Consider the following 27,035-nt stretch of genomic DNA (forward strand, 5'->3'; position numbering starts at 1 on the left):
GCATGCAGGTCTTTTGTCTCCCTAGGTAGGTTTATTCCTAGGTATTTTATTCTTTTTGTTGCAGTGGTAAATGGGAGTGTTTCCTTAATTTCTCTTTTATATTTTTCATCATTAATGTATAGGAATGCAAGAGATTTCTGTACATTAATTTTGTATCCTGCTACTTTACCAATTCATTGATTAGCTCTAGTAGTTTTCTGGTAGCATCTTTAGGATTCTGTCTCTATAGTATCATGTCATCTGCAAACAGTGAGAGCTTTACTTCTTTTCCAATTTGGATTCCTTTTATTGCTTTTTCTTCTCTGATAGCTGTGGCTAAAACTTCCAAAACTATGTTGAATAATAGTGGTGAGTGTGGGCAACCTTGTCTTGTTCCTGATCTTAGAGGAAATGGTTTCAGTTTTTCACCATTTAGAATGATGTTGGCTGTGGGTTTGTCATATATAGCCTTTATTATGTTGAGGTAAGTTCCCTCTTTGCCTGCTTTCTGGAGGGTTTTTATCATAAATGAGTGTTGAATTTTGTCGAAAGCTTTTTCTGCATGTATTGAGATGACCATATGGTTTTTCTCCTTCAGTTTGTTAATATGATGTATCACATTGCTTGATTTGTGTATATTGAAGAATCCTTGCATCCCTGGGATAAACCCCACTTGATCATGGTGTATGATCCTTTTAATGTGTGTTGGATTCTGTTTGCTAGTATTTTGTTGAGGATTTTTGCATCTATGTTCATCAGTGATATTGGCTTGTAGTTTTCTTTCTTTGTGGCATCTTTGTCTGGTTTTGGTATCAGGGTGATGGTGGCCTCATAGAATGCCTTTGGGAGTGTTCCTCCCTCTGCTATAGTTTGGGAGAGTTTGAGAAGCATAGGTGTTAGCTCTTCTCTAAATGTTTGATAGAATTTGCCTGTGCAGCCATCTGGTCCTGGACTTTTGTTTGTTTTTGAAGATTTTTAATCACAGTTTCAATTTCATTACTTGTGATTCGTCTGTTCATATTTTCTATTTCTTCCTGGTTCAGTCTTGGAAGGTTATACCTTTCTAAGAATTTGTCCGTTTCTTCCAGGTTGTCCATTTTATTGGCATAGAGTTTCTTCTGGTAGTCTCTTAGGATTCTTTGTATTTCTGCGGTGTCTGTTGTAACTTCTTCTTTTTCATTTTAAATTTTATTGACTTGAGTCCTCTCCCTCTTTTTCTTGAGGGGTCTGGCTAGTGGTTTATCAATTTTGTTTATCTTCTCAAAGAACCAGCTTTTAGTTTTATTGATCTTTGCTATTGTTTTCTTTGTTTCTATTTCGTTTATTTCTACTCTGATCTTTATGATTTCTTTCCTTCGACTAACTTTGGGTTTTGTTTGTTCTTCTTTCTCTAGTTCCTTTAGGTGTAAGGTTAGATTGTTTATTTCAGATTTTGCTTGTTCCTTGAGGTAGGCTTGTATTGCTATAAACTTCCCTCTTAGAACTGCTTTTGCTGCATTCCATAGGTTCTAAATGATCGTGTTTTCATTGTAATTTGTCTCTAGGTATTGTTTGACTTCCTGTTTGATTTCTTCAGTTATCTCTTGGTTATTTAGTAATCTATTGTTTAGCCTCCATGTGTTTGTGTATTTTACGTTTTTTTCCCTGTAATTGATATCTAATCTCATAGCGTTGTGGTCAGAAAAGATGCTTGATATGATTACAATTTTCTTAACTTTACTGAAGCATGATTTGTGACCCAAGATATGATCTATCTTGGAGAGTGTTCATGAGCACTTGAGAAGAAAGTGTATTCTGTTGTTTTTGGTTGGAATGTCCTGTAATATCAATTAAGTCCATCTTGTTTAATGTGTCATTTAAAGCTTGTGTTTCCTTATTTATTTTCATTTTGGATGAGGTGTCCATTGGTGAAAGTGGGGTGTTAAAGTCCCCTACTATGATTGTGTTACTGTCGATTTCCCCTTTTATGGCTGTTAACATTTGCCTTATGTATTGAGGTGTTCCTATGTTGGGTCCATAAATATTTACAATTTTTATATCTTCTTGGATTGATCCCTTGATCATTATGTAGTGTCCTTCTTTGTCTCTCGTAACAGTCTTTATTTTAAAGTGATTTTGTCTGATATGAGAATTGCTACTCCAGCTTTCTTTTGATTTGCATTTGCATGGAATATCTTTTTCCATCCCCTCACTTTCAGTCTGTATGTGTCCCTAGGTCTGAAGTGGGTCTCTTGTAGACAGCATATATATGGGTCTTATTTTTGTATCCATTCAGCGAACCTATGTCTTTTGGTGGGAGCATTTAATCCATTAACTTTTAAGGTAATTATTGATATGTATGTACCTATTACCATTTTCTTAGTTGTTTTGGGTTTGTTTTTGTAGGTCTTTTCCTTCTCTTGTGTTTCCTGCATAGAGAAGTTCCTTTAGCATTTATTGTAAAGCTGGTTTGGTGGTGCTGAATTCTCTTAGCTTTTGCTTGTCTGTAAAGGTTTTAATTTCTCCATCAAATCTGAATGAGATCCTTGCTGGGTAGAGTATTCTTGGTTGTAGGTTTTTCTCTTTCATCACTTCAAATATGTCTTGCCACTTCCTTCTGGCTTGCAGAGTTTCTGCTGAAAGATCAGCTGTTAACCTTATGGGGATTCCCTTGTATGTTATTTGTTGTTTTTCCCTTGCTCCTTTTAATATTTTTTCCTTGTGTTTAATTTTTGATAGTTTGATTAATATGTGTCTTCGCGTGTTTCTCCCTGGGTTTATCTTGTATGGGACTCCCTGTGCTTCCTGCACTTGATTGATTATTTCCTTGCCCATAATAGGGAAATTTTCAACTATAATCTCTTCAAATATTTTCTCAGTCCCTTTCTTTTTCTCTTCTTCTTCTGGGACCCCTGTAATTAGAATGTTGGTGCGATTAATGTTGTCCCAGAGGTCTCTAAGACTGTCCTCAATTCTTCTCATTATTTTTTCTTTATTCTGCTCTGCAGTAGTTATTTCCACTATTTTGTCTTTCAGGTCACTTATCCGTTCTTCTGCCTCAGTTATTCTGCTATTGATTCCTTCTAGAGAATTTTTAATTTCTTTTATTTGTTGTTAATCATTGTTTGTTTGCTCTTTAGTTCTTCTAGTTCCTTGTTAAACATTTCTTGTATTTTCTCCATTCTATTTCCAGGATTTTGGATCATCTTTACTATTATTACTCTGAATTCTTTTTCAGATAAACTGCCTGTTTCCTCTTCATTTGTTTGGTCTGGTGGGTTTTTACCTTGCTCCTTCATCTGCTGTGTGTTTCTCTGTCTTCTCATTTTGCTTAACTTACTGTGTTTGAGGTCTCCTTTTTGCAGCCTGCAGGTTCGTCATTCCCGTTGTTTTTGGTGTCTGCCCCCAGTGGCTAAGGTTGGTTCAGTGGGTTGTGTAGGCTTCCTGGTGGAGGGGACTGGTGCCTGTGTTCTGGTGGATGAGGCTGGATCTTGTCTTTCTGGTGGGCAGGACCTCATCAGGTGGTGTGTTTTGGGGTGTCTGTGAACTTATTGTGATTTTAGGCAGCCTCTCTGCTAATGGGTGTGGTGTGTTCCTGTCTTGCTAGTTGTTTGGCATAGGGTGTCCAGCACTGTAGTTTGCTGGTTGTTGTGTGGAGCTGGGCCTTAGTGTTGAGTTGGAGATCTCTGGGAGAGCTTTCGCCATTTGATATTATGTGGAGCCTGGAGGTCTCTGGTGGATCAGTGTCCTGAACTCGGCTCTCCCACCTCAGAAGCACCAGCCTGACATCCGGCCGGAGCACAAGACCCTGTCAGCCACATGGTGTGCAGATTTTAAACATATACATAATTTTGCAAGGATAAACTGTTGTCTTTTTCATTCCTGTCCTCCGGTAAATCCTGTTATCCAGTGATCACTATCCCATGAAGTCCTAGAGAAGCCAGGGAGGGCAAAGACCAACTCAGAAAATAGGAAACAGGACGTGTGATGTCTCCTTCTTTGACAGGAAGAACTATCATATCTCTTAAATCTCTTTTAATATGGAAGAGTTCCTTAGCCTTTCCTTATCTTCAATGGCCTTGGCATATTTGGGAGAATAAAGCCAGTTATTTTGCAGAAAGTCCTTTAATTTGAGTTTAGTTAATGTTACCTCATGGTTAGATTCAGATTATGTATTTTCAGTAGGAATGTTACAGAAACGATATTGTATTCTTCACAGTGCCTCATGGCAGAAGGCATATGGTTTAAGTTGGTATCCTTCAGATTTCTCTGTTGTAAAATTACTGTTTTTCCCTTTGAAACTAATAAGTTATTTGTAGAGAGATATTTTGAAGCTATGTATCTATCCTCTTCTCATCAAATGTTTACCCACTAGTTTTAGCACTTGTTAATGGTTCTTGACTGAGTCAGTTATTACTAAGATAGGTACAAAATGGTGATTTTCTAATTCTATCATTCTTTCAACATTTATTAGTTGGCATTTTACCATAAGGAAGAACTTTCCATCATGTATATATGCATTTATTTATTCCTATATGGATTCATGGGTTCTTTTATTCAATGGGTTAAAATTTATTACTATCATTATTTATTTTGATGGTCAAAATGTCCCAGATTTAACCCATAGGAACTCCTCAAAATTGGGTCCAATGTTGTTGTTTTGACATTCTGCATCATTATTTGAGATTTCTTGGACACAGCAAAATATTTCAGGTTCACCTTGAACTTTTCTTGCCTCAGCCCTAGAAGCTGTCATTTCTTCAAGGAATCCTGGTTCTTTTAATAGAGAGTAGTATTTAGAAACCAAGCTCTGGGCAGCAGATATGGTTGTTGCTACTGGGGTATTATTGCTTTGCCAGCAGACAGAGTTATGAAATAAATATATGTGTGTGATGTATGTGTATATGATATATTTCACATATGTGTGTACATATTTCGTGTGTGTATATATGTAAATGTATGTGTACACATATATATGCCATGAGTTCACACTAATACCTCTGGTTCTAATCCGGCATTCTGGGGTTTAGTCTAGGCTCCCCTTTCCATATTTATAACTGCCTTCATGAGAGCTCTGTTTTTTTAATATATATGTATATTTTTTATTGAAGTATAGGTGATTTATAATGTTGTGTTAGTTTCAGGTGTACAGCAAAGTGATTCAGGTGTATATATATATATATGTATACCTGAATATATATATATATATTCTTTTTCAGATTCTTTTCCCTTATAGCATATTACAATATATTGAGTGTAGTTCCCTGTGCTATATAGTAGGTCTTTGTTGGTTATCTATTTTGTATATAGTACTGTGTATATGTTGATCCCAACCTCCTAATTTATCTCTCCCCCACCCCTTTCCCCTTTGGTAACCATAAGTTTGTTTTATATGTCTGTGGGTCTATTTCTGTTTTGTAAATAAGTTCATTTGTATCTTTTTTTCTTTTTTAGGTTCTACCTGTAAGCGATATCGTATGATATTTGTCTTTCTCTGTCTGGCTTACTCCATTTAGTATGATAATCTCTAGTTCCATCCATATTGCTGCAAATGGCATTATTTCATTCTTTTTTATGGTTGAGTTGTATTCCATTGTACATATATACGACATCTTCTTTATCCATTCATCTGTCGATTAGGTTGCTTCCATGTCTTGGCTATTGTAAATAGTGCTGCAATGAACATTGGGATGCATGTATCTTTTCAAATTATAGTTTTCTCTGGATATATGCACAGTAGTGGGATTGCTGGGTCATATGGTAATTCTATTTTTAAATTTTTAAGGAACCTCCATGCTGTTCTCCATAGTGACTGTATCAATTTACATTCCCAGCAGTGGTGTAGGAGGGTTCCTTTCTGCGAGCTGTGTTTTAAAAGCCATTCCTAAAATTAGGGTAATTTTAAGGGAAAATCAGAGGTGGTGGTAGGAAGCCAAAGGAAAAAGACCTTCAAAATGTATTTATGGTATGAACTCTCTCCTACCATGTTTCTTGCTGACTAATATTGATATTAAAATCAATGAAAACTTTTAAATGAAGGTAGAGTAGAAACTTAGGAAGACATTAAAAAAAATAGAGTGTAAGGTAAGAGAAAGAAAGAGTAAAAGAGAGGTTAAAAGTAAGCTCACAGGTCCAATAAAGGTAAAAGGTTATGCTTTTTAAAATAATAAAGTGGATGAGACTTAAAACAAAAGACAGGTTATGAACCAATGAGGTAAAAGGTTAAAAACATAAAAAGCAAAGAAGATAAAATCTAAGGCAAAATACAAATATTCCATGAACTAGAAAGTTAAAATACTGAAAGAGATTAAAGATTAAAAATAGGAAATGTGGAATAAAAAGGTAAAAATTAAAACTTTGAAAACAATAACAAGTAAAAAATATTGGGGGAATATATTTAAAAGAAAATAAAAACAAAAATCTGAAAGACCAGAAAGGTGGCTGAGAAGGGAGGAAGGAGAGGTGTGTAGGGCTGAGGAAGGAGGATCCCAGGACAAGTCCAGGATGTTCTGCTTTGCTTTTTGGGGAATGAATCTGTTGAAATTCAGTTGCCCTTTATGAAGCGGTAGGCAGCACTTGCTCTCCTGTGTTGGGTCTGCCACTCTAACCCCACTGCAAGGACTCATCAGCCACTGGGGGCAGAGGATGGATGGGTGGACATGCTCACAGCCAGCGGTCGGCACAAGCAAGGGCAGAACAGCCCCTGAGTGTTAAGAGTCCCCTGTTCACTTTTCCTTACAGAACCACAGTTGGGAGTGTCTGTTCTGAATGGACCTGACATAAACATGGATGTGATGGTACTTTATAAGAGTCCAGTGTGGAGTAGGGGAAAGCACAATGGCTTAGAATTTGGGAGACATGAGTTTCATCCCAGGATTGAAGCTAATGTAAGCTTGGAGAAGCCATTTACTCCCCCTGGACCTTGTATTTTATTTATTTAAGGTGTAAAAGGAGAGCCTTACAATAATGTTTTCCTATCCATATTAAACCACAGACAAGTAAAATATCACATTTTCTACTGTAGATTCCTAGATCAAAATCTCCTGTTGTAGACTCAGGAAGAGAGGTAAGAATGAGAGGAAAGGTGTACAAGGAACCAAGCTGGGGCCAAAGAGGAAGATGGGGAAGAGGTGTACATGGTGCAGTAAATGTTAGACTCAAAAGTTCTCAAACTTGAGGTTGGGAAAGAATGGTTGAGCTCCTGAAAGACTTAGCTTCATCAGAGTTTTTTTTATACTGTTGGTAAAACTAAGATTCAGTTGGGAAAGCCCAAGACTCCAACCAGCAAGAAAGAACTTAACGAGTCCTGGTAATTATCCAGATCATAAATTAAAACAGGAAGTGGCCAATTCTATCTGACATGTAATCTGAAGTTGTAGTCACTGCACTCGTGTGAAGATGCTTCGAACTGGTGCTGGTACAAGGGTGTCATGGTAATCATGGGGGTGTGTGTGGCCAGTCTTCCCTTTCCCACGTCACACTGGGCATCATATCAACACACCAGGGCTGTCTCATCTGCACACTAGAAAACTCAGGTTTCTGGAATGAGGGTAACAGGATTGCCAGACACCCAGACACCAAGGAAGGTCAGGATTCTCCCTTTCCTCTTCCCTTCAACCCAAGCTTGCTTCTGGCTGGAATTTCCTATTTAATCTTCTTGTTTGTGTTTTTGGGTTGTGTTTGGTATGGGTTTGTTTTTTTTGTTCCCTCGCTTTACAAGAGGAAATAGTGGGAGGGGAGGGCAAGACTAGGTAGAAACACAAGGCATTCCTTCCTTCCTGTGCTTATATGGATCCAGAATTCCCAGTTCATCTCTATGTCTCCATCACCTTACCTTTTGCTATGTACCCTGAGGTCACTTCCCAACATCAGGTTAGAGGCCTTTTCAGGCTGAGAACTTCTTTTCTTTTTTTTTTTTTCTTGCTTCAAAGTTTTATTTTTATTTTTATTTTTTTTAACATCTTTATTGGAGTATAATTGCTTTACAATGGTGTGTTAGTTTCTGCTTTATAACAAAGTGAATCAGTTATACATATACATATGTTCCCATATCTCTTCCCTCTTGCATCTCCCTCCCTCCCTCCCACCCTCCCTATCCCACCCCTCTAGGTGCTTTGTGACCACCTAGAGAACTTCTTTTCTTTCTTGGTTTTCTCCGCATCAAACTTGCCTCAGTTTCCCTATAAGTCACCCCTCATTCTACTCTCAACAAACCTAATTCCCTCTCTGGGACTGGAAAGGGGCAAAAAGTGAATGCAGACCATCTAAGAATCTGCAAACTGTCTTCTTAATTTAGTCAGCATATTTTTGGTGAGGATCACAATGGCCAAGTGCTAACGTGGACACTGGGAAATATAGCGAATAATCTCTGCTTTCGAGAGCTTGCAGTCTAACTGGGGAACTAAAAACCTTTTGTGTGAAGCGTTGAAAATAGGAGAGTTAATACCAATACCAAATGATACAAGGCAGGTTGGCTAAATGTCTAGGAAATGGATTGGATATTGAATATTAAGCAGCTTAAGAGAGTGGGGGAGAGTTTCCTATGGGACCCAAATGAATCCTGATATGAATGGAATTCAGCTGTGGTCATCACCTTCCATTTGCACGACCTGTAAAGTTTATGAAACACATTGCTGCATTTAATGTCATAGTCATTAGTCTTCTAGCTGAGGAAACTGAGGTTGAGCCGTGTCACATGGAAGCAGTGAGCCCAGGGCTCCTGATCATAGGACTAGAGCTCTTTGCAATGGAGGGGCCTCCCCTGGAAGAAGGTGACTGAGAATGAGCTGGAGGAGAAACTCCAGTAGCCAGACCACCCCAAACAGGGAATCGAATCTGAAGAATCTTGAAAGTGGATATGTGGTTCTCCATTAGGGAGGTAGCTGGCCCAAGCAAGGATAGCAATTGACCTGCTATTACATTACATTACACCTGCCATCTTCTTAAATTGGTGGCCCAGGGGCCAGATTTATCCTAAAGACATGTTTGTTTAGTCTGCACAGTGGTTTCAAATATGTGCATTAATTACCCATGTTAAAAAATGAGGCGATTTCTCTTATACACACACAAACACACACTCAGATTGCTAGCTTCTCTTGAAGAAACTTGGAATCCCTGGGGACACTGAATCCCCATTTTTTTTTTTTAAATATATTTTTTTGAAATTTTAGTGCTAGAGCAACCTATTTTTTTTAATTAAGTAATTAATTTATGGCTGTGTTGGGTCTTCGTTTCTGTGCGAGGGCTTTCTCTAGTTGTGGCAAGCGGGGGCCACTCTTCATCGTGGTGCGCGGGCCTCTCATTATCGCGGCCTCTCTTGTTGCGGAGCACAAGCTCCAGACGCGCAGGCTCAGTAATTGTGGCTCACGGGCCTAGTTGCTCTGCGGCATGTGGGATCTTCCCAGACCAGGGCTCGAACCCGTGTCCCCTGCATTGGCAGGCAGATTCTCAACCACTGCGCCACCAGGGAAGCCCTGAATCCCCATTCTTATGGCAACTTTGAGCTGGAACTGTGTAGCAACTGCCTCTTTGTTTTTTCACTTTAATTAAGAAAAAATTTAAATTGAAGTATAGTTGACTTATGATACCATATTAACTTCAGATATATAACAGTGATTAGATATTTTTATAGATTACACTCCATATATCTATATATATAAAGTTATTATATATTATATATATTAAGTATATACAGTTATTATAAAATATTGGCTGTATTCCCTGTGCTGTACATTACATCCTTGTAGCTTATTTATTTTATACCTAGTAATTTGTACCTCTTAATCCCCTTCACTTACCTACTCCTCTCCCAACCCCTCTCCCCCATGTGATTCTGTTTCTGTTGGTGGGAATGTAAATTGTTGCAGCCACTATGGAAAATAGTATGGAGGTTCCTCAAAAACTGAAAAATAGAACTACCATATGATCCAGCAGTTCTACTCATGGGTATGTATCTGAAGAAGACAAAAACACTAACTCAAAAAGATACACACACCCCAATGTTCAGAGCAGCATTATTTACCATAGCCAAGATATGGAAACAACCAAAGTGTCCACTGACAGATGAATGGATAAAGAAGATGTGGCATACCCACACACACACATACACACACACACACACACACACAATGGAATACTACTCAGTCATAAATAGAATGAAATCCTGTCAATTGCAACAATATGGATGGACCTGGAGGGTATTAAGCTTAGTGAAATAGAGCCGACAAATACTGTACATTTTCACTTATATGTGGAATCTAAAAAATAAGGCAAATAAATGAATATACCTCTTTAAGTGGGGCAGGTTCCCTGCAGTTCAGCAGGGCTCCACAGGGCGTGACTCCTGCCTGTAGGCTTTGAGTGCACTGCATCCCTTGATTCAGATGGGGGTCCTGTAAGGGAATGTGATAAGTATTGCATTTCTCCAGTCCTTAGATGGGAGTATTCTATTACTAATTTGAGAGACAATTATGGCGCGGTAGAAAGGGGCAGAGGATTCAAGCCCAGCTCTGCTGTATATCAGTTGTATGACCTCAGTTAAAACTGTCGACCTCTCCCAGCTTTAGTTTCGTGATCTTTTGATTGGGCACAGTGGTACCCACTTCCAGTGAGGGTGTGAGAATTATGTGAGTTAATAAAAGTGGAAGTGCCACCTGTATTGTTTTATTTTTTACTTTTAAATTTTTATTTGATATTGGAGTATAGTTGATTTACAGTGTTGTGTTAGTTTCAGGTGTACAGCAAAGTGTTTCAGTTATACATATACATATATCTATTCGTTTTCAAATTCTTTTCCCAATTAGGTTGTTACAGAATATTGAGTAGAGTTCCCTGTGCTATACAGTAGATCCTTATTGGTTATTTTATATATAGTAGTGTGTATATGTTAATCCCAGACTCCTAATTTATTCCAACCCCCCACCTTTGTCCTTTGGTAACCGTATGTTTATTTTCTATGTCTGTGGGTCTATTTCTGTTTTGTAAATAAGTTCATTTGTATCTTTTTTTTAGATTCCACATATAAGTCAAATCATATGATATTTGTCTTTCTCTGACTTAATTCACTTAGTATGACAATCTCTAGGTCCATCCAGTTGCTGCAAAGGGCATCATTTTATTCTTTTTTATGGCTGAGTAGTATTCCATTGTATATGCACCACATCTTCTTAATCCATTCATCTGTCAGTGGACATTTACCACCTGTATTGTTAACGCTTATTTTTGGAAGTACTCAATTTGAGATGCAAAGATACAGAGCATTGGTTCTATAGGATATTCCTCAAAATGATTTTTGAATCTTTGTCTTAAAAGTGTCAGTTTGGGAAAAAAAGCTGCAGTGAGTCTCATGTGACTTTCAGGATATCATGGACACAGGGTAGGGGATAGCAAAGAGGTCCCCAAAGAGAGGCTCCCCCCTCCCTGTCCCATAACTTCCAGGCCATAATCCTGTTGGCCATCCCAGTCACACTCTCATTTTGCCATTTGGACAGGAAGTTATAAATATATATATCAGGGAGAGGATCAGAACTGAAAAGAATTGTAGCTGGAGCACTTTTTGAAATCTACCTTCGAGGTAGGGGAGTATTTTAGAAAGTCAAGACTTGGTCAATAGGGACGGACAAGCAAACCACACACTTCTCATACCTGGGAGAGCTTCAAGTGCCCGATGTGAATTGATTTTAGGATTGTGACAATAATGCCAACGTTCTTTGAAGATGGCAGCAGTCTAATAAAGCTTCTAAAGAAGTAGATTCATATGTGAAGTATTTCAGGCCAAAAGTCCCTTTGGACACCACTTTTTTGGTTTGTCTTTTGTCTTGATTCACTGAGTGGTTATTATAGTGATACATGTGGGCACAAGGAAAGGTGACCTCAGTGACAAGTGCTTCCTGACTCTGTGTTCAGGTTATAATTCTGTTCCTTCCTCTTTCCCACCCTCCTACTCACACTCTATCTCCCTCAACCTTGTCCAACATCGCACTTAAAATGCCATTTTGCCGTTTCATTGATTGCTTTTTGAGAAGCAATCGAGTGACCACAAATGCTGCCCAGAGACATCTGTCGTCTTCCGGCTCAAACAGAAAAACCACAGCGACATGACTGTTGACCATTGATCCATGTTTACCCAACTTCCCAGACACCTGAGAGCTCAGAGAACTCAACATTTGTAAAATTGCCACATGTTCACTCAAGTTTTTTTCCTTACTTATTCAAAGCTTTGCGTTCTGAAAGATGTTACTGAGAGGGATGTCTGGAAATCTGTGAAAGTAATAGCCTAGGGGGCCTAGTAGGTAAATTTGCATCCTCAGTCCACAAAGCAAGAGTATGTTTTCTCCCTTCCTGGGTGAGAGATGCTAGGCAAAAAACAGCTCTGGTTTTCATTATTATATGCTTAAAATGGGCTGGGCTCAAGTTCTTTCACAAAATGCTAGTCCCTGGACTGAAGCCAAACATGTAAATTTCAGTTTAAATAAGTGCTTAATAGGAAAAGCAAAGGGGTAAGCCCTTGAGGCTCCACTGAATGCCACTGGTGGCCTCAGCTCTGGTTTGCCGCCTCCCTTTTTGCATCAGCTGACCTATTTTCCTGGAGAATTGCCTTGACTTGGTGAGCAAGGCTCAAGCACTGGCAGTGAGACTCTTGCTGTGGGAAGGGGGAAGGAAGCTGCCCAGCCATCCATGGAAATGCTAATGAGGTGACATGGCCCTGGGCTTTTAATTCAGATCTTCTGTAGTACTTTGCTTTCCTGATGCTGTTGGAACATAATTTTACATTACTCGCTACTGGGGAGATGGTGAAATTCAGATCCTACCAAGCTGAACTGCTTCTCTGGACACTGCAGGGACCATGATGCTTTACATCAGGGGTGATGGAGACAGTTTGACTCTATCATGGGGATCGGCCTCAGGCCAAAGTAGGAGTTGCTTTTTTCAGTGCAAAGCAGGCGCTGTATTGTGGCAGGTTGCAGCCCTGTTAGGACACCATGTTCCTTGCTCTGGTTTCGTATTTGAGGAAGTTATTCTTCCAGTTTGCACACATCTTGCCCAGGAAGCTCAGGGCAAGAGGGAGAGAGGGTGGAAATACTTCTGCCTTCCAGAGTGCTATTTCCATATTCTGGTGTTTCCTGGTATCGGAGGAAATGCAACTTATGTCAGGGGGACTCCAGGCAATGGCTTGTGTAGGGTGAACGGAAGCTGCTATTCATGGTCATTCCCAACCTTCCTGAGGAAAATACTCTTCTCGAAAATATTATTGGATTATTGGTCCACTTTTTAAGATTCACAATGTCTACAGTTTAAATGAGAAATTTAAGAAAATGGGTATCTTATTATCAACATGACTCAATACAGAAGCAGAAAATGCCCTTAACCAATGGGGTTGGAAAAGGCAAGGTCTTAGCGGAATGGTAACCTGGGCATGTGTCTCCTGCAGATGCAGCTGACAGGCCCCACTGAGCAGTAGTCTCCAGTCTTCTGTACCTGAAGTCTGGCTCATCATTCTAACCATTCTAACCATTCTAGTTGTATGGGTGGCATTCAAAATTCTGTTTGTTCTATCTTGTTATTAAACCAGTCCAGGATGTAGGGGAAGGGCTCCTGGGCTGAGGGGGCAGAGGACCCGGCGCTCTGACTCTTTTGCTCTGTGCAGTCATCAGGGGTGAGGTCCATGATCTTCTGCTATCCTAGGTCACCTTTGACGTTTAGCTTTGGACTAGGTGAATAGAAAGGACAGAAGCACAAAGAATAAATTTTGACAGGTTGTATTCTTGCTGATAGAGAGGGAGAGTGAAGAGTCAGGAGATATGGAAAGTACCCATCGTGTAGGCAATCATGTAGGGTCTGCTAATGCTTGTGGGTACATGTGGAGTTTGAAGAACAAGAGGGTCTGAGGCATTTTTATGAATGGCCTGTGTCTCTCCTAGACAAAGGTGGAAAATGATAATTGAAGAGAGCAGCTAAGAAAAGTTTCTAGAAAGTGACCTCATTCATTTATTCTTTCATTCAGCAGAAATATATTGGGTATTATTATGAACAAGGTGCTGTAGGTGAACAGGATATAAAACATCAAGTTCTTGGCTCTCAAAGAGCATCTGGTCTCAAAGGGACATAATTTTTTTTTTAATGTTACTTAATGCCACCCCCCAATATGTATTCCCCCTTGAGAAATCACTTTTTGAATTTAGTCCCTAGAACTAAATGAGGAAACAGTCTACATCTTCTTTTTAGATATGAGAATTTTGTAACTTACCATGTTTCTATTTCTGTTCTGTGAATAAGCTGGGGTTCTAGGTTGCAAACCACAGAAATTATTTCTAGCTATCTTAAGCAGAAAAGAGGAATTTGTTGAAAGTATATTTAAATCAAAACATATACATTCAGGACCTTGCTATCCCACTGACTTGCTCAGGGGCACCAGGTAAGTCATTTATTCTTTTCAAATATCAGTTGATTTGCCATTCGAGGAATATTGTACAATCACAGTGGAACTCCCAAAATAGATGGGATGCTCAAAGACCAAGTTTGGAAAACAGATAAGAACCAAAGGTGCTCTGGAAAGTGAGGCCACAGAAACTGGTTCTCATGCTGCTGGGCCAAGGTGAGTAAGATGTCCAACTGCCTCTGTGACAGTAGGTCACTCACTCAAGATCAAGTCCTGAGAGAACCTTCTGATTGGCCCAGCTTCAGTTTGGGGAGCTAGTCCCTTTGGTGTCTACAGTGGGAGGGACAGCCACTTTCAAGATTAATGAGGCAATTTCCAAAGAAGACGTACAGACGGCCAATAGGCACATGAAAAGATGTTCAACATCGCTAAATATAAGAGAAATGCAAATCAAAACTACAATGAGGTATCACCTCACTCTGGTCAGAATGGCCATCATCAAGAAGGCTACAAATAATAAATGCTGGAGAGGGTGTAGAGAAAAAGGAACCCTCCTACACTGTTGATGGGAATGTAAATTGGTACAACCACTATGGAGAACAGTATGGAGTTTCCTTAAAAAGCTAAAAATAGAGCTACTATATGATCCAGCAATCCCACTCCTGGGCATATATCAGGAGAATACTCTAATTCTAAAAGATACATGCACCCCAATGTTCATTGCAGCACTATTTACAATAGCCAGGACCTGGAAGCAACCTAGATGTCCACTGACAGATGAATGGATAAAGAAGACGTGATTATATATAGATATAGATATCTATATGTAGATATATAGATATCTATATCTATCAATGGAATATTACTCAACCATTAAAAAGAATGAAATAATGCCATTTGCAGCAACATGGATGGACCTAGAGATTATCATATTAAGTGAAGTAAGCCAGACTGAGAAAGACAACTATCATATGATATCACTTATATGTGGAATCTAAAAAAAAAAAAAAAGATACAGGGACTTCCCTGGTGGCACAGTGGTTAAGAATCTGCCTGCCAATGCAGCGGACATGGGTTCGATCCCTGGTCTGGGAATATCCCACATGCTGCGGAGCAACTAAGCCCGTGCACCATAACTACTGAGCCCGCGTGCCACAACTACTGAAGCCCACGCGCCTAGAGCCTGTGCTCCTCAACAAGAGAAGCCACTGCAATGAGAAGCCCACACACCACAATGAAGAGTAGCCTGCGCACCACAACGAAGAGTAGCCCCCGCTTGCCACAACTAGAGAAAGCCCGTGCACAGCAACGAAGACCCAAGGCAGCCAAAAATAAATAAATAAATAAATAAAACGATACAAATGAACTTCTTTACAAAACAGAAACAGACTCACAGACGTAGAAAACAAACTTATGGCTACCAAAGGGGAAAGGTTGGGGGGAGGGATAAATTAGTAGGTTGGGATTAACATTTACATACTACTATTGGGTTAGCCAAAAGTTCGTTTGGGGTTTTCTGTAAGATGTTACAGGAAAACCCCGAACGAACTTTTTGGCCAAACCAATATACATAAAATAGATAATCAACAAGAACCTATTGTATAGCACAGAGAACTATACTTAATATTTTGTAATAACCTATAAGGGAAAAGAATCTGAAAAAGAATATATATATTTGAATCTTTGTGCTGTACACTTGAAACTAACACAGTATTGTAAATCAGCTATACTTGAATTGAAAAAAAAGATTAATGAAGTCTCCAAAAGGAAGGTTAGCGGGCTGATAGAAAGGATGGTTGCATGCTGGATAGCCACAAAAATGGATGTCAGGAAACACAGACCAAAATGATGCTCCAAAACAGAAGCACTGTCAACCCCTATAGGGAGCTTATTTGTTCTTCTTGCCTTTTTTTGGTTCTGACTTTTGTGTCCTTCCTTTCCATTTTATTATCCTTACAGTACAACATTCCTTGAACAGCAAGTAAAGAGAGATTTGAAAAGGATAAATGACTTGCTTGATGTCCGTGAGATAGTAAGTGGTACAGTCAGGTCCTGAATTTGTATCTTTTGATTTCAGTTTCCATCATCTTGTCTTTCCCATGAGTTGATGCAATGCGAAGTGGAGAGTGATAAATGTCAAGAAAGGTACCAAAAAATGGTATGGTTGTTCTGAAGGGGAATATTTCTCCAGGTTTGGAGAAGTTTATAAGTCGATGGGATTGACAACAAATAGGTTTCCCTAACTGAAGGAAGAACGCATCTCTTCTCTCTTGTAAGCCAACCTACCTACCAGCACAAAACGGTCTATTGTTGCCAGGAAGGTTGCCATGGTGAACTGGGGAGTGGTTTCTTCAATATTTTCTCCCTGGCTGAGACCTTCTCAGGATCTCAGGTCTATGTTTAGACTATGCCCCTCTCCTCAAAAGACCTATCCTATCATCCGAATGCACCAGACCTTAATTTTCTTGCCTTTTAAAAAAGTATTTTCTGGAGGGAAACTATGTGTTTATTGAAGAAAATTTGGATAATACATAAACCCACACACACACACCAAAAAAAACGCCACTCAGAGCTCTACTGTTAATATTTTGGTGATTTTATTTTTTATATGTATGTGTGGGTGTTTATATTTTTTGAAAATTGAAATTATGATATAAATGTGATATGATATATAAATTTAGATTATATGATATAAGTATGATATATGGTATACATTGAGATTATATGGCATAAATTGTTTGCTCACATGACATAATCTTATGGGCATCCTTTCATGACATGAGATTGTTGGTGCTTGAATTCTTAATTTAATTCAATGAGCATTAATTGTGCACCTATTTGGGGCTCTCCGCTGTGGATCAGAAATCTTCCCTGTCCTCAAGGAGCCACATCCTCCTCCACTTTGGTCTATATGGGGAGGAGGAAAGGGAAGAAGCCAGGAATCTAAGAATCAAGACAGCAACCTTGTGCACCAAGACTTCAAACTGATAGCATCTTTAAAGCTATCAAGGAATTCAAAATCTTCCTTTCATAGTTTTTGAAAGTAGAGACACATTACTTATTTTTTGCATGGAACCACATCTAAAGCAACACAGTTCTTCAGATATGCCACTGAAAATACATTTTTTTAAAGAATTCATTATTTGCCAGGGTCTCTCTAAGAGCCTGAACAAGATCCAGTTCATAAGCCACATGGATGTAACTTACTTATCACCTCTTTCCAGTCTTCCAGCCTCTGGAGATTGCTCTGGACCATCTCTTACACCAACCCCACATCTATCTCCTTTCTCTTCCCTCCCCTCTCTCCTTCCTTTTATTATGTGGATCACTTAGCCCCTTTTCTAGAAAGTAAGAATGCTTCCTCTTTAAGAGGAGGGAGGAAGGGAAAACCTGTAGGAATTCAGGATTCTCCTTAAATCACAGGGGAGCACTGAGTGCTTGATCTTTAGAGCCCTTCCAGTATCTTGCCTCTCAGTCCCCTGAAGTGACTGGCACGGGGCACCTGGGAGAAGCTGGGGGAACGCCTGCTGAATGGAATCCGCCCTGAGGAATCCACCCAGACACAAGGCAGAGTCAGGGTCAGGAAGGCATGTTTCACACACAGGTCCCTGCTCGGGCTGGCAGGAGGGGCAGAAGGACACAGCAGTGATTGTCCCTGAGTTGTCCTTGACACCTTTTCACACTATCCCCCTCCCCTCCCCAGTGATGGCCCCCAAAGAAGGACCGGTATGACATTCCCCTGTCAAAGCATGAAAACTCTGTCATCTTGGGTAACTGGTCCCAGGATTATAAACTGGCAGGAGGCAGGGGTCAGGGTAAGATTAGGACTTAAGCTCTTGTTCTCTCAGGCTGGTAGCTTGACCATGAGAAGCTGCTTCCTTTGGCCCTTTTAGCTCAGGGTAGTCAGACGTATGGAAGAGTTTTCAGAGACACTTAGATTTCTGCTGTCACTTTGCCAGAAAATTGGCTTATTATTTTGGCTCTGTCAGGACCTTGTTTGTTTCTCTCTTTGGTGGTTTCCTTGGCCTCCCTTCTGATTTTCTAGGTAAGTCGTGGTCTTGCCGCAGTTTATCCCGTTTCAGCTGTGGCTGGCGCGCTTGCTCTATGGAGCGGAGCCTGGCACAGCCTGCTGCACGCTTGGCTGGGGAGACCCCTGCAGGGGGCAGCGGTGTCGATCCCGAGACCTCACGGCGAGTGAGGACACGGTCCTCGCTTTGCCAGGCTGCATAAGGAAAGGTGCATTAAGTCCCCAGCAGTTGTTGGGAGAATGCGGGTTGCATTCTGGATTTAGATCATAGAACTCTTTGCAGACTGTTCTACCATCTTGAAAGTCAGAAAAGAACCAGAATCAAATATGAGAAGCAAAATGACCAGAAGTCCGGGGATCTTGAATATTTATTTGTTCATCCCTAAATTCTTTCAAGAGTCCTTAAGCGTTCAGGCTCCAGAGTTAAAGTAGACCTACATTTGAAACCTGTTCTGCCACTAGTTAGCTGCCTGTACTTGGGCAAATGGCTTTACCTCTCAGAGCCCCAGGTTCTTTATGTGTAAAGTTGGGAAAATAACAGCAACCTTCTTGGAAGATTGTTATGAGGATTAAGTGAAAATAAAAGAACGCATGTAGAACACTAGTCCAGTGTCTGCTCTGTGGTCTCAATGTGGGCTAGTATTATTTTTCTTGTAAATACCATCCCAGAAGGCTGTGATGGTGGTAATAAGGGTAAATTGACACAGATCCTTCCCTGAGGTAGCTTGTGATGGGCAATCATGACACAGGACGTGACAGGAGCCAGGAGGGAAGAACAGGGCGAAAGGGGCATGTAACAAATGGAATCAAAGGTTCAAGAGGGGGGATCGATGGAGCCAGTTGTTCAAACATGGTGGGGCTCAAAAATGAAAGCTGAATACAACTGAGTAGCAGTGCTTTCCTACAGAGCCTGAGCGCAGTTGGCAAAGGTGGAAAATAGGAGCAAAGGGATAAATTAAAAACAAAATAGGTGAGCAGACTTGTTATCAGGCTGACAGGAGGTAAACAGACTGGGATAAATAAATAAGCAAGCAACACAGTGATGAAGACGACCCCACCGGCCGAGAACAGAGAGGCAGCCCGCGCCGAGGCTAGAATCAGGCTTGAGATTTGAGATTACCAAAAGAAAATGTGTGCAGACGTTCACAGATTTTTCTGATACTTTGTTTCCCTCCCACAACATTCAGAAATCCACCCTAGATTTATTCTCAGAAAGGATGCCAGAGAGCTCTCTTCTGCTCCTTGCCGCCCCCTGGGAGATTTCACAGTAAAGTTCTTGGGATGGGATGAGGGGTTCAGAGGGTGATCAGCACAGGGTGCCGAATTCCGGGGACCCCGATTGGAGCACACGCCGGCTGTGCGAACTCTGTCTAGACATGGAAATTGTCCTCCTAATCTCCTAATCTTGCTTTCTTTACATTCTCTGACAATGTGCCATCTCTGTAAACATTCTCACCACAAGAACGGAGATGGAAACACATGTGCAATCAGCAGCCGCAGCAGCTACAAAGAGAGTTATGAAATCTGCTCAAAATAGCCTGCTTGCCCCATAGGCATGCAAAGCAGCCAAACAACCAGGGTGAACGTATCAGGCGGCAGATTTCACTCTGCATTTCAAGAGGCTTCCAGTGACCTTCCACGCTTAGGCACAGAGGCACTCACTGCTGCTCAGAAACACCCAGGTGAGACCTGGGGCTGTGGACAAAGCCGCCTGGGCAGCTGTGAGCCCCTGGGGCTAAGCCCTCCTATCCTACCTACCCTGAAATTCCTCAGCCTTAGACACATTTATTTGGGTTAAAACTTTGAGGTTAGGGACTTCCCTGGTGGCGCAGTGGTTGAGAATCCGCCTGCCAATGCAGGAGACACGTGTTCGATCCCTGGTTTGGGAAGATCCCACGTGCCATGGAGCAACCAAGTCCGTGCACCACAACTACTGAGTCTGCGCGCCTCAACTACTGAAGCCCTCACACCTAGACCCCGTGCTCTGCAACGAGAGAAGCCACCACAATGAGAAGCCCGTGCACTGCAATGAAGAGTAGACCCCACTCGCTGCAACTAGAGAAAGCCCGCGCACAGCAACGAAGGCTCAATGCAGCCAAAAATAAATAAATAAACCAAAAAAATTGAGGTTACATAACATTACCTGAGACAAGAAGATAAAAATCTGATTCCCACCCTTAGAATCAACTTAATGCATCAGCTGTCTAGTCCCCTTGCCGGGGTGGGATGGTATTTTTGTACATTGGGTGAGTGGGAGTGGACAGGCCATTTGGCGGGGGGCTCAGAGTGTCAGGGAAGAGCAGCCTGCAGGTGCAGGTCCACTGTCTGCAGGGTTCTGGGTGAGAGGGGAGCCTTGCTGTGATCTGGGTGGTGCAGTCGTCATCTGTCTGCTTTCACCTCCAGCCTCAACTACTTGTGTGACCTTGGCCCAGTCACTTCAGACCTCTTGCTTCAGCCTTCTTTGCCGAAGTGGGAAGCTGCTCTTTCCCCTGGATTTCACTTAGAAAGGGAAAAGGAGTCAGATGGCTGTCCTTCCCCAGGTGTCCTGGGAGTTGTATCTCAAGCTACTCAAAGAATGATCAGGGGGCTTCCCTGGTGGCGCAGTGGTTGAGAATCTGCCTGCCAATGCAGGGGACACGGGTTCGAGCCCTGGTCTGGGAAGATCCCACATGCCGCGGAGCAACTAGGCCCGTGAGCCACAACTACTGAGCCTGCGCATCTGGAGCCCGTGCTCTGCAACAAGAGAGGCCGCGATAGTGAGAGGCCCGCGCACTGCGATGAAGAGTGGCCCCCACTTGCCACAACTAGAGAAAGCCCTCGCACAGAAACGAAGACCCAACACAGCCATAAATAAATAAATAAATAAATAAAATGCCAACACATTTGTAAAAAAAAAAAAAAAGAATGATCACATGACTGAATGCAATTGCAGAGGTCCTGGTGATAGTTTTGTTAAGACCGCTCTTTGTGGCTGAAGAGACAGGGTGAGTCATCCCTGTTCTGGTGGGAAAGACCACTGGGCTGGAAGTCAGGCAACCCGGGCTCTGAGCCAGCGTTGTCAGGTTGCTTTTGTGAGTTTCCGAACCTCTCGTGATTTCCCTCAGTTGAGCCAGACCAAGGCCTGTAGCCCAAGAAAGGACACTGGCCAACTGCAGGGGCCAGGCTGAGACAACGGAATGTGCTGGGGGCAGCGTGGAGGGTGTGACCAAGACACAAAGAGGCCAGCTTTCTCTTCCGTGGGAGCCCCAAGTGAACCCTCCTTCCCCTCTCCTGCCTCCTATCCACACCCGTGGCTTGCCTGCCTTCCCTTTTGTGCACAGCCAGACTGGGTTTCTGTTTTGTCAAACTGACTCCCAGGTGTCTGCTGGGAGGAGAACACCCCTGGGAGTAGCATGAACTCATCTTTGGTTTTGGGGTGGAACTTGAGTTGCTTCTGCAGGTACATCATGGCTTGGCTTAGACCATCCCTTCCCTAAAGTGCTGTACTTCACACCCTTTGATGGGATGCACACAACCTTCCATCCACCCCAGGTGTGGACTGGATCAGCCCAGGCGAAGCATTTGAGGCAGTTGACCCTATTCATAGGTCAACCAGGGGACCCACTGGCCTGTGCCTTGTAGTTGAGCCCATGCTTGTTTCTGAGGAGCCTCTTTGAACTTGATGACCTTCACTCTTTCCTTTGTGGCCATTTTAGGGCAAAGGGAAAATAAGGCCTGGTCCTTCAATATTTGAGCCATGTCTTAAAATCAGAGCTGTCCCCTCTCTCCAGTCCTGCTCTGGGAGCCGTGGTTGTTGCCTAGCGGGGGGCCCTGGGCTCGTGCCCACCCTATCCTGCATGCTGACGTATCCCTTAGCATCCTGTATACTTTGGGAGCCTGGGATGGGAACACCCTAACCCCTGTCCCTCCATCACGCTGGTACTTCAGGAAACCCATGCAAGACATGACCTGCCATTGTGGCTCCTTGCAGTGGGCTTTGACAATAAGGAAAGGTGTCTATTTGTGTAGGGATGTCGCTGAAATGAGTGTCTGAAACTCATATTTCCAGAAAGCTTGAAGGTTTTGACCTCCTCAGATGCTTTCTTCATGTTTCACACTGGGCAGCTTAGGCATGTAGAGCTGCTTCCCCCAACCTGGCTGTGAAGACTGGGCAGCTGCTCAGGCTGAAAATAGTAGCTGCTTCGAGTTTTAATCGCAGCACGAGAAGGGACTCACGTACACACACCCTGATGTGCAAATGTGGGCTCAGAGGCAGTTCTGGGCATCAGGGCTGAGTTCGCAAGTGACTTGTGAGGTAGAGCTGGAAGTGAGCTCTGATGCGGGGCTGTCACTTCCTTCCTGCAAACAGCGGGTGAAAGGAGCCACCTGAGCCTCAGTGATCAAGCGTCTCTGTGCTTGCAGCCTGGGACCAGCTTTAGGAGGAAGAGGAAAAAGCGTGTATTATTTTTGTTTTCAGCAAAACCCTTAGTGTCCTCCCTTTAGCTCCAAATGCTAATCTTTAAACTGTTTCAATCATTACAGGAAAAGAAAAACCTGAAAGCAGTCTGTTAACTAGGCTGGTGATGTTGACATAGAAAAGTGTGGGCTCTCCTCTCTGCCCATGGCGCCCATGGCCCCTCACTCCCAGTTTTCCTCTCACTTCTCGGCTGCTGTTTCCCAGGGCCCCGTCCTCTGCTCAGCCTGCGCATTAACCAGTGGCTGTTAAAACAGAGGACAACATATCTTCAGATACCTAAACTGTGTATAGAGTGTTCCAAACAGTATCTATAGTCTCTCTCTCCTCTCTCTCTCTTTCTCCCTTCCTATTTCCTTTCCTTGAGAAAATATCCTCTACTAGAAAGGTCACTGTGCAATGCTCTAAGAAGATCATTGTTGATCTCTTTTCATTTTTCCCCATCATGCCTCTCAGCCAGGAGGCTTAGTGGACCAGTAGAAAGTGCTCAGACCTTGGAGAGAGATGGGCTTAGCTTTCTTTGAATCCCAGGCATGCTATTTCCAACTGTAGAACCTTAGATAATTTGCCTTCGATAATTTTCTGGCCTCTAGAAACTGAGAATAATACCTACTTTGCAGGGTTTCTATGAGGGTTCAGTAGGACAGTCTATTCAAAACCCCAGGAAGCTATTAGCGCCCAGTGAATGGTGATTGCGTTCATTGAGTATCACATAGTGTTTTCGAGACTCCTGATGAAAAGCAAACACTGTGGAGGTGCAGAGGAAGGACTGGCCCAGGCACAGCACACACCAGCAGCACATTGTGCCCCGCCAGTTTGACCTTGGGTCACTAGCAAAGTGTCCCCGCAGCAAGGTGCATGGGGGAGGGAGCTGGGATGTGGTGCCGTTCCTTTCTTAGGCCAATTTAAATCTGCTTCCAGACAGAACTGGGACTGCTAGAGTCCACAGTTGGAGTGGAAGTTGCTGAAACAATTTCTTTAATGTTTCTGCCAACTGTTGTAAATAAAATAAATTTAACAAACTCTTCAAAAGACATGACAAGCTCATTGTCCACTCTGTCTGCAGGGAGGATCAGCCAAATGTACCAAAAGAAGCAGATGGAGTCTCGTGGAAGAGAGAGACTGACCAGGAGCCTGGAGACCCAGATTTAAGCCTTAGCAGATGGCCTCGGGTAGGTCATTTTCTTTCTCTGCACTTTAGTTCCCTTATCTGTAAGGTAAGGATTTTGATGAGAATGCTAGTTCTATAGGCCACATCTGTCTCACAATGTTATAATAAAAATCAACTGAAATCATGCAGTTTAAAGCCTTCTGCAAAGTGCAAGCGTGAGACATGGTTGTCTTACTTTGCAGGAAGGTCTTGAATCCATGCTAATAGCCTTTTTTGGATTAACAGTTTTCTGGTGTTGATCTATGTGCTATCCAAGGCTTGGAGGTGGGCATAGGAAGCAGGATTTTCAAGGGGCAGAAGATGTAAGGCTGTGAGGACCAACTGCTACATTAGGGGTAGGCTCAAGCTTCCTCTGGGCCTTGATAACTGAAATCCTTCCTGCTTTTGTCCTCTTCCGCCTCAAGCTTGCTCAAGGCTCTGAATTCCGTATGAGCACAGGCTCTCCTCTCTGCTGCCTTTCCTGCTCTTCTTCTCTTCCTCTTGAACAAGGCACTGCGGCAGACAGTCAGTGCTCACTATATGTCCTATGTCTTGTCTTGCTAGGTTGAGGCCAATGCACCGTGAACAGAAGTGGCACGGTGGCTTCCACATGGAGGTAATAAAGAGCCAGGATCTGATGGTGGGAATATAAATTGGTGTAGCTACTCTGGAAAACAGTATGGAAACTCTTTAAGAAATGAAAACTAGAACTACCATATGATCCAGCAGTCGCACTGCTGGGTACATATCTGAAGGAAACGAAATCAGTATATCAAAGAGATACCTGCCCTCCCATGTTCATTGCAGCATTACTCACAAAAACCAAGACATGGACACAACTTAAGTGTTCATCAACAGACGAATGGATAAAGATGTGGTCTGTATCTGTATCTATAGTTACACAAAAGGTAATTATGTAAGACGATAGATGTATTAATTAACCTGATTGTGGTAATCATTTCACATACAATTTTATTTGTCAATTATAACTTAATAAAACTGGAGGAAAAAGAGAGCTAGGGTCTCCCTTCCATCATTCTCTACTTCCTCTGCCTTGTGTCGAGGGAGGGCACAGCTACAAGACGGGGGTGTGACTTGCACTGGGCTTTATGTAACTGAGACATCCAGCCTTTATTGTGTTGACCCCTGGGACGCGGGGGTTTAGTCTGGGATGGCAGCACGGTTTAGCCCATCCTAACTAATATGGGGAACATGCTCGCTGCTTCACTCTCTCACCACTCACCTGTTCCTCAATCCTGGGTAATCTTGTGTCCACTCTCCCTGCTCAGCTCCTCGCAGAATTTACCAATGACCTCATCCATAATCACCTACATACTGCTGAGTTGCCTCATGTGCTTGAAACTGTTCTTCCTCACTTAAATCTTCACGTCATTATTTTAAATTTAAAAAGTAATACATTCTTATTTTAAGGAAATCTCCCCTTACCTTCCTTAGTTTCCTGTTTTCTGTTCTGCTTGCTTTTTTCTCTTACTCTTCTAAAGTCAGATGTCCCCCCTCCACCCCCAAATCTACCTCTGGCCCTCTTCTCGCCCCCCGCCCCCTTCCACCCCTACACCGCCCTCAAAGCCTTGATATTCTCATCCACACACTAGCTATTTGCATGAGATTGTGTTCCTCACCGTCAACTCCAGGCCAATGTTTCCAGCCTCTCTTGACGTCTCCCAGGGGCTTCAGCCAACTTTAGGAGATGAAAAATGTCATTCCCTGCTGACATTTTTAACTCAAAGTTTTAAAAGTTAATAATAATTGCTGCTATTTACTGAGCTATCACCATTACTAAGCACTGGGCTAAGTCCTTCCTGTGTGTTATCCTGTTTCATGCCCACGTGCTGATGAGTTAGGCTCAGTGCTATTACTATTACATTGAAATTTCATGAGGTTAAGTAACCTGACCAAGGTTACACTGCTAGAAAGTGGCAGATCTAGGACTCAAACTCAGAGCTGGTTGACACCAGAGCTCTTAACTTGTACGCTGCTTGTAGCCGATACCCTCTGCATTGGCCATCGCTCTTAATTGTAAGCAACAGAAGCTGGCTGTGATGGAATTGAGCAGGAAAAGGTTATTAAAATATTGGGTAGTTCACAGAATGATTGTGAGGATGGAACACCAGGCTCAAAGTAAAGAGGCAGGATGCTCTAGTTCCCCTCTGAACTAATAGTTTTGGTGAGATGATGCCTTTACCCTGGCCAAAGAGAGAAAGCTGCCTGTCCCTTGCTTCCTGCACCACCAGCTCTCTATTCCAAGCCCATGTGGCTCTTTCTGATCGTGTATCCAGTTCCCAGGCTCCAGAAGCAAGGGGAGGTTGGGAAGCCAGCATCCAGCATATCTGTACCCTATGATGGGAAGCTGTCCTCATTCCCACCCAAAACTCACAAAGTGGCAATTCTCCAGACTTGGAATGGGAATTCAATGCTGACACAATAGCACCTCACCATTCTATTTCCTTATTGCCCTCATTTTACGTTCAAACATTTGAGCAAGTTGAATTTATTTGAGTTTATTTTCATTTTTATTTTTTTGAGCAAGTTGAATTTTAACTGGATTATTTTCAAAAGTTTTGAAATATTTGGTTCTCCCTTTGGCCCTTTTTCCTCTTTAGAAATTCCTTTCAAAGCAGTGACCTATTAATTCCTGACCTCTATAAACAGGGTGTGTGGTAGGTAGAATAATGGCCTCTCAAAGATGTCCACATCCTAATCGTTGGAATCTGGGAATTACCTTACATGGCCAAAGGGACTTTGTAGATGTGATCAGCTTAAGTGTCTTGAGATGGGAGAGTGTCCTGGATTATCTGGATGGGGCTGATGTATCACAAGGTTCTTAGAAGAGAAGGAGGGAGGCAGGTAAGTGGAAGTCAGAGACATGTGATGACTGAAGCAGAGGTTGGAGTGATGCTATTGCTGGCTGGGGCCATGAGCCGAGGGATGTGGGTGGCCTCTAGAGCTGGAAAAGGCCAGGAAACGGGTTCTTCCCTAGAGCCTCCAGAAGCAATGCAAGCCCTGCTGACCCCTTGCGTTTCACCCAGTAAAACCCATTTGGACTTCTGAC

The 27,035-nt window shown here is 42.3% G+C and overlaps 1 protein-coding gene across 3 annotated transcripts in view; it reads left to right on the top strand.

Annotated features, from left to right (window-relative positions):
• The window catches only part of LOC309625107 (uncharacterized protein), a 758,084-nt gene that overhangs the window by 223,256 nt on the left and 507,793 nt on the right, over positions 1-27,035 (top strand). For all 3 annotated transcript variants that reach the window (XR_014242324.1, XM_082384282.1, XM_082384283.1), the window contains exon 2: positions 23,882-23,987. Coding sequence is in view for 2 of the 3 variants with exons in the window: in XM_082384282.1 (XP_082240408.1) it covers positions 23,882-23,987 (106 nt within the window). In the remaining variant the exon portion in view is untranslated. The remainder of the gene's footprint in view (positions 1-23,881; positions 23,988-27,035) is intronic.

Source organism: Balaenoptera borealis, assembly GCF_965194805.1.
Source record: "Balaenoptera borealis genome assembly, chromosome: 3".
In the NCBI taxonomy this organism is placed as follows: domain Eukaryota; kingdom Metazoa; phylum Chordata; class Mammalia; order Artiodactyla; family Balaenopteridae; genus Balaenoptera; species Balaenoptera borealis.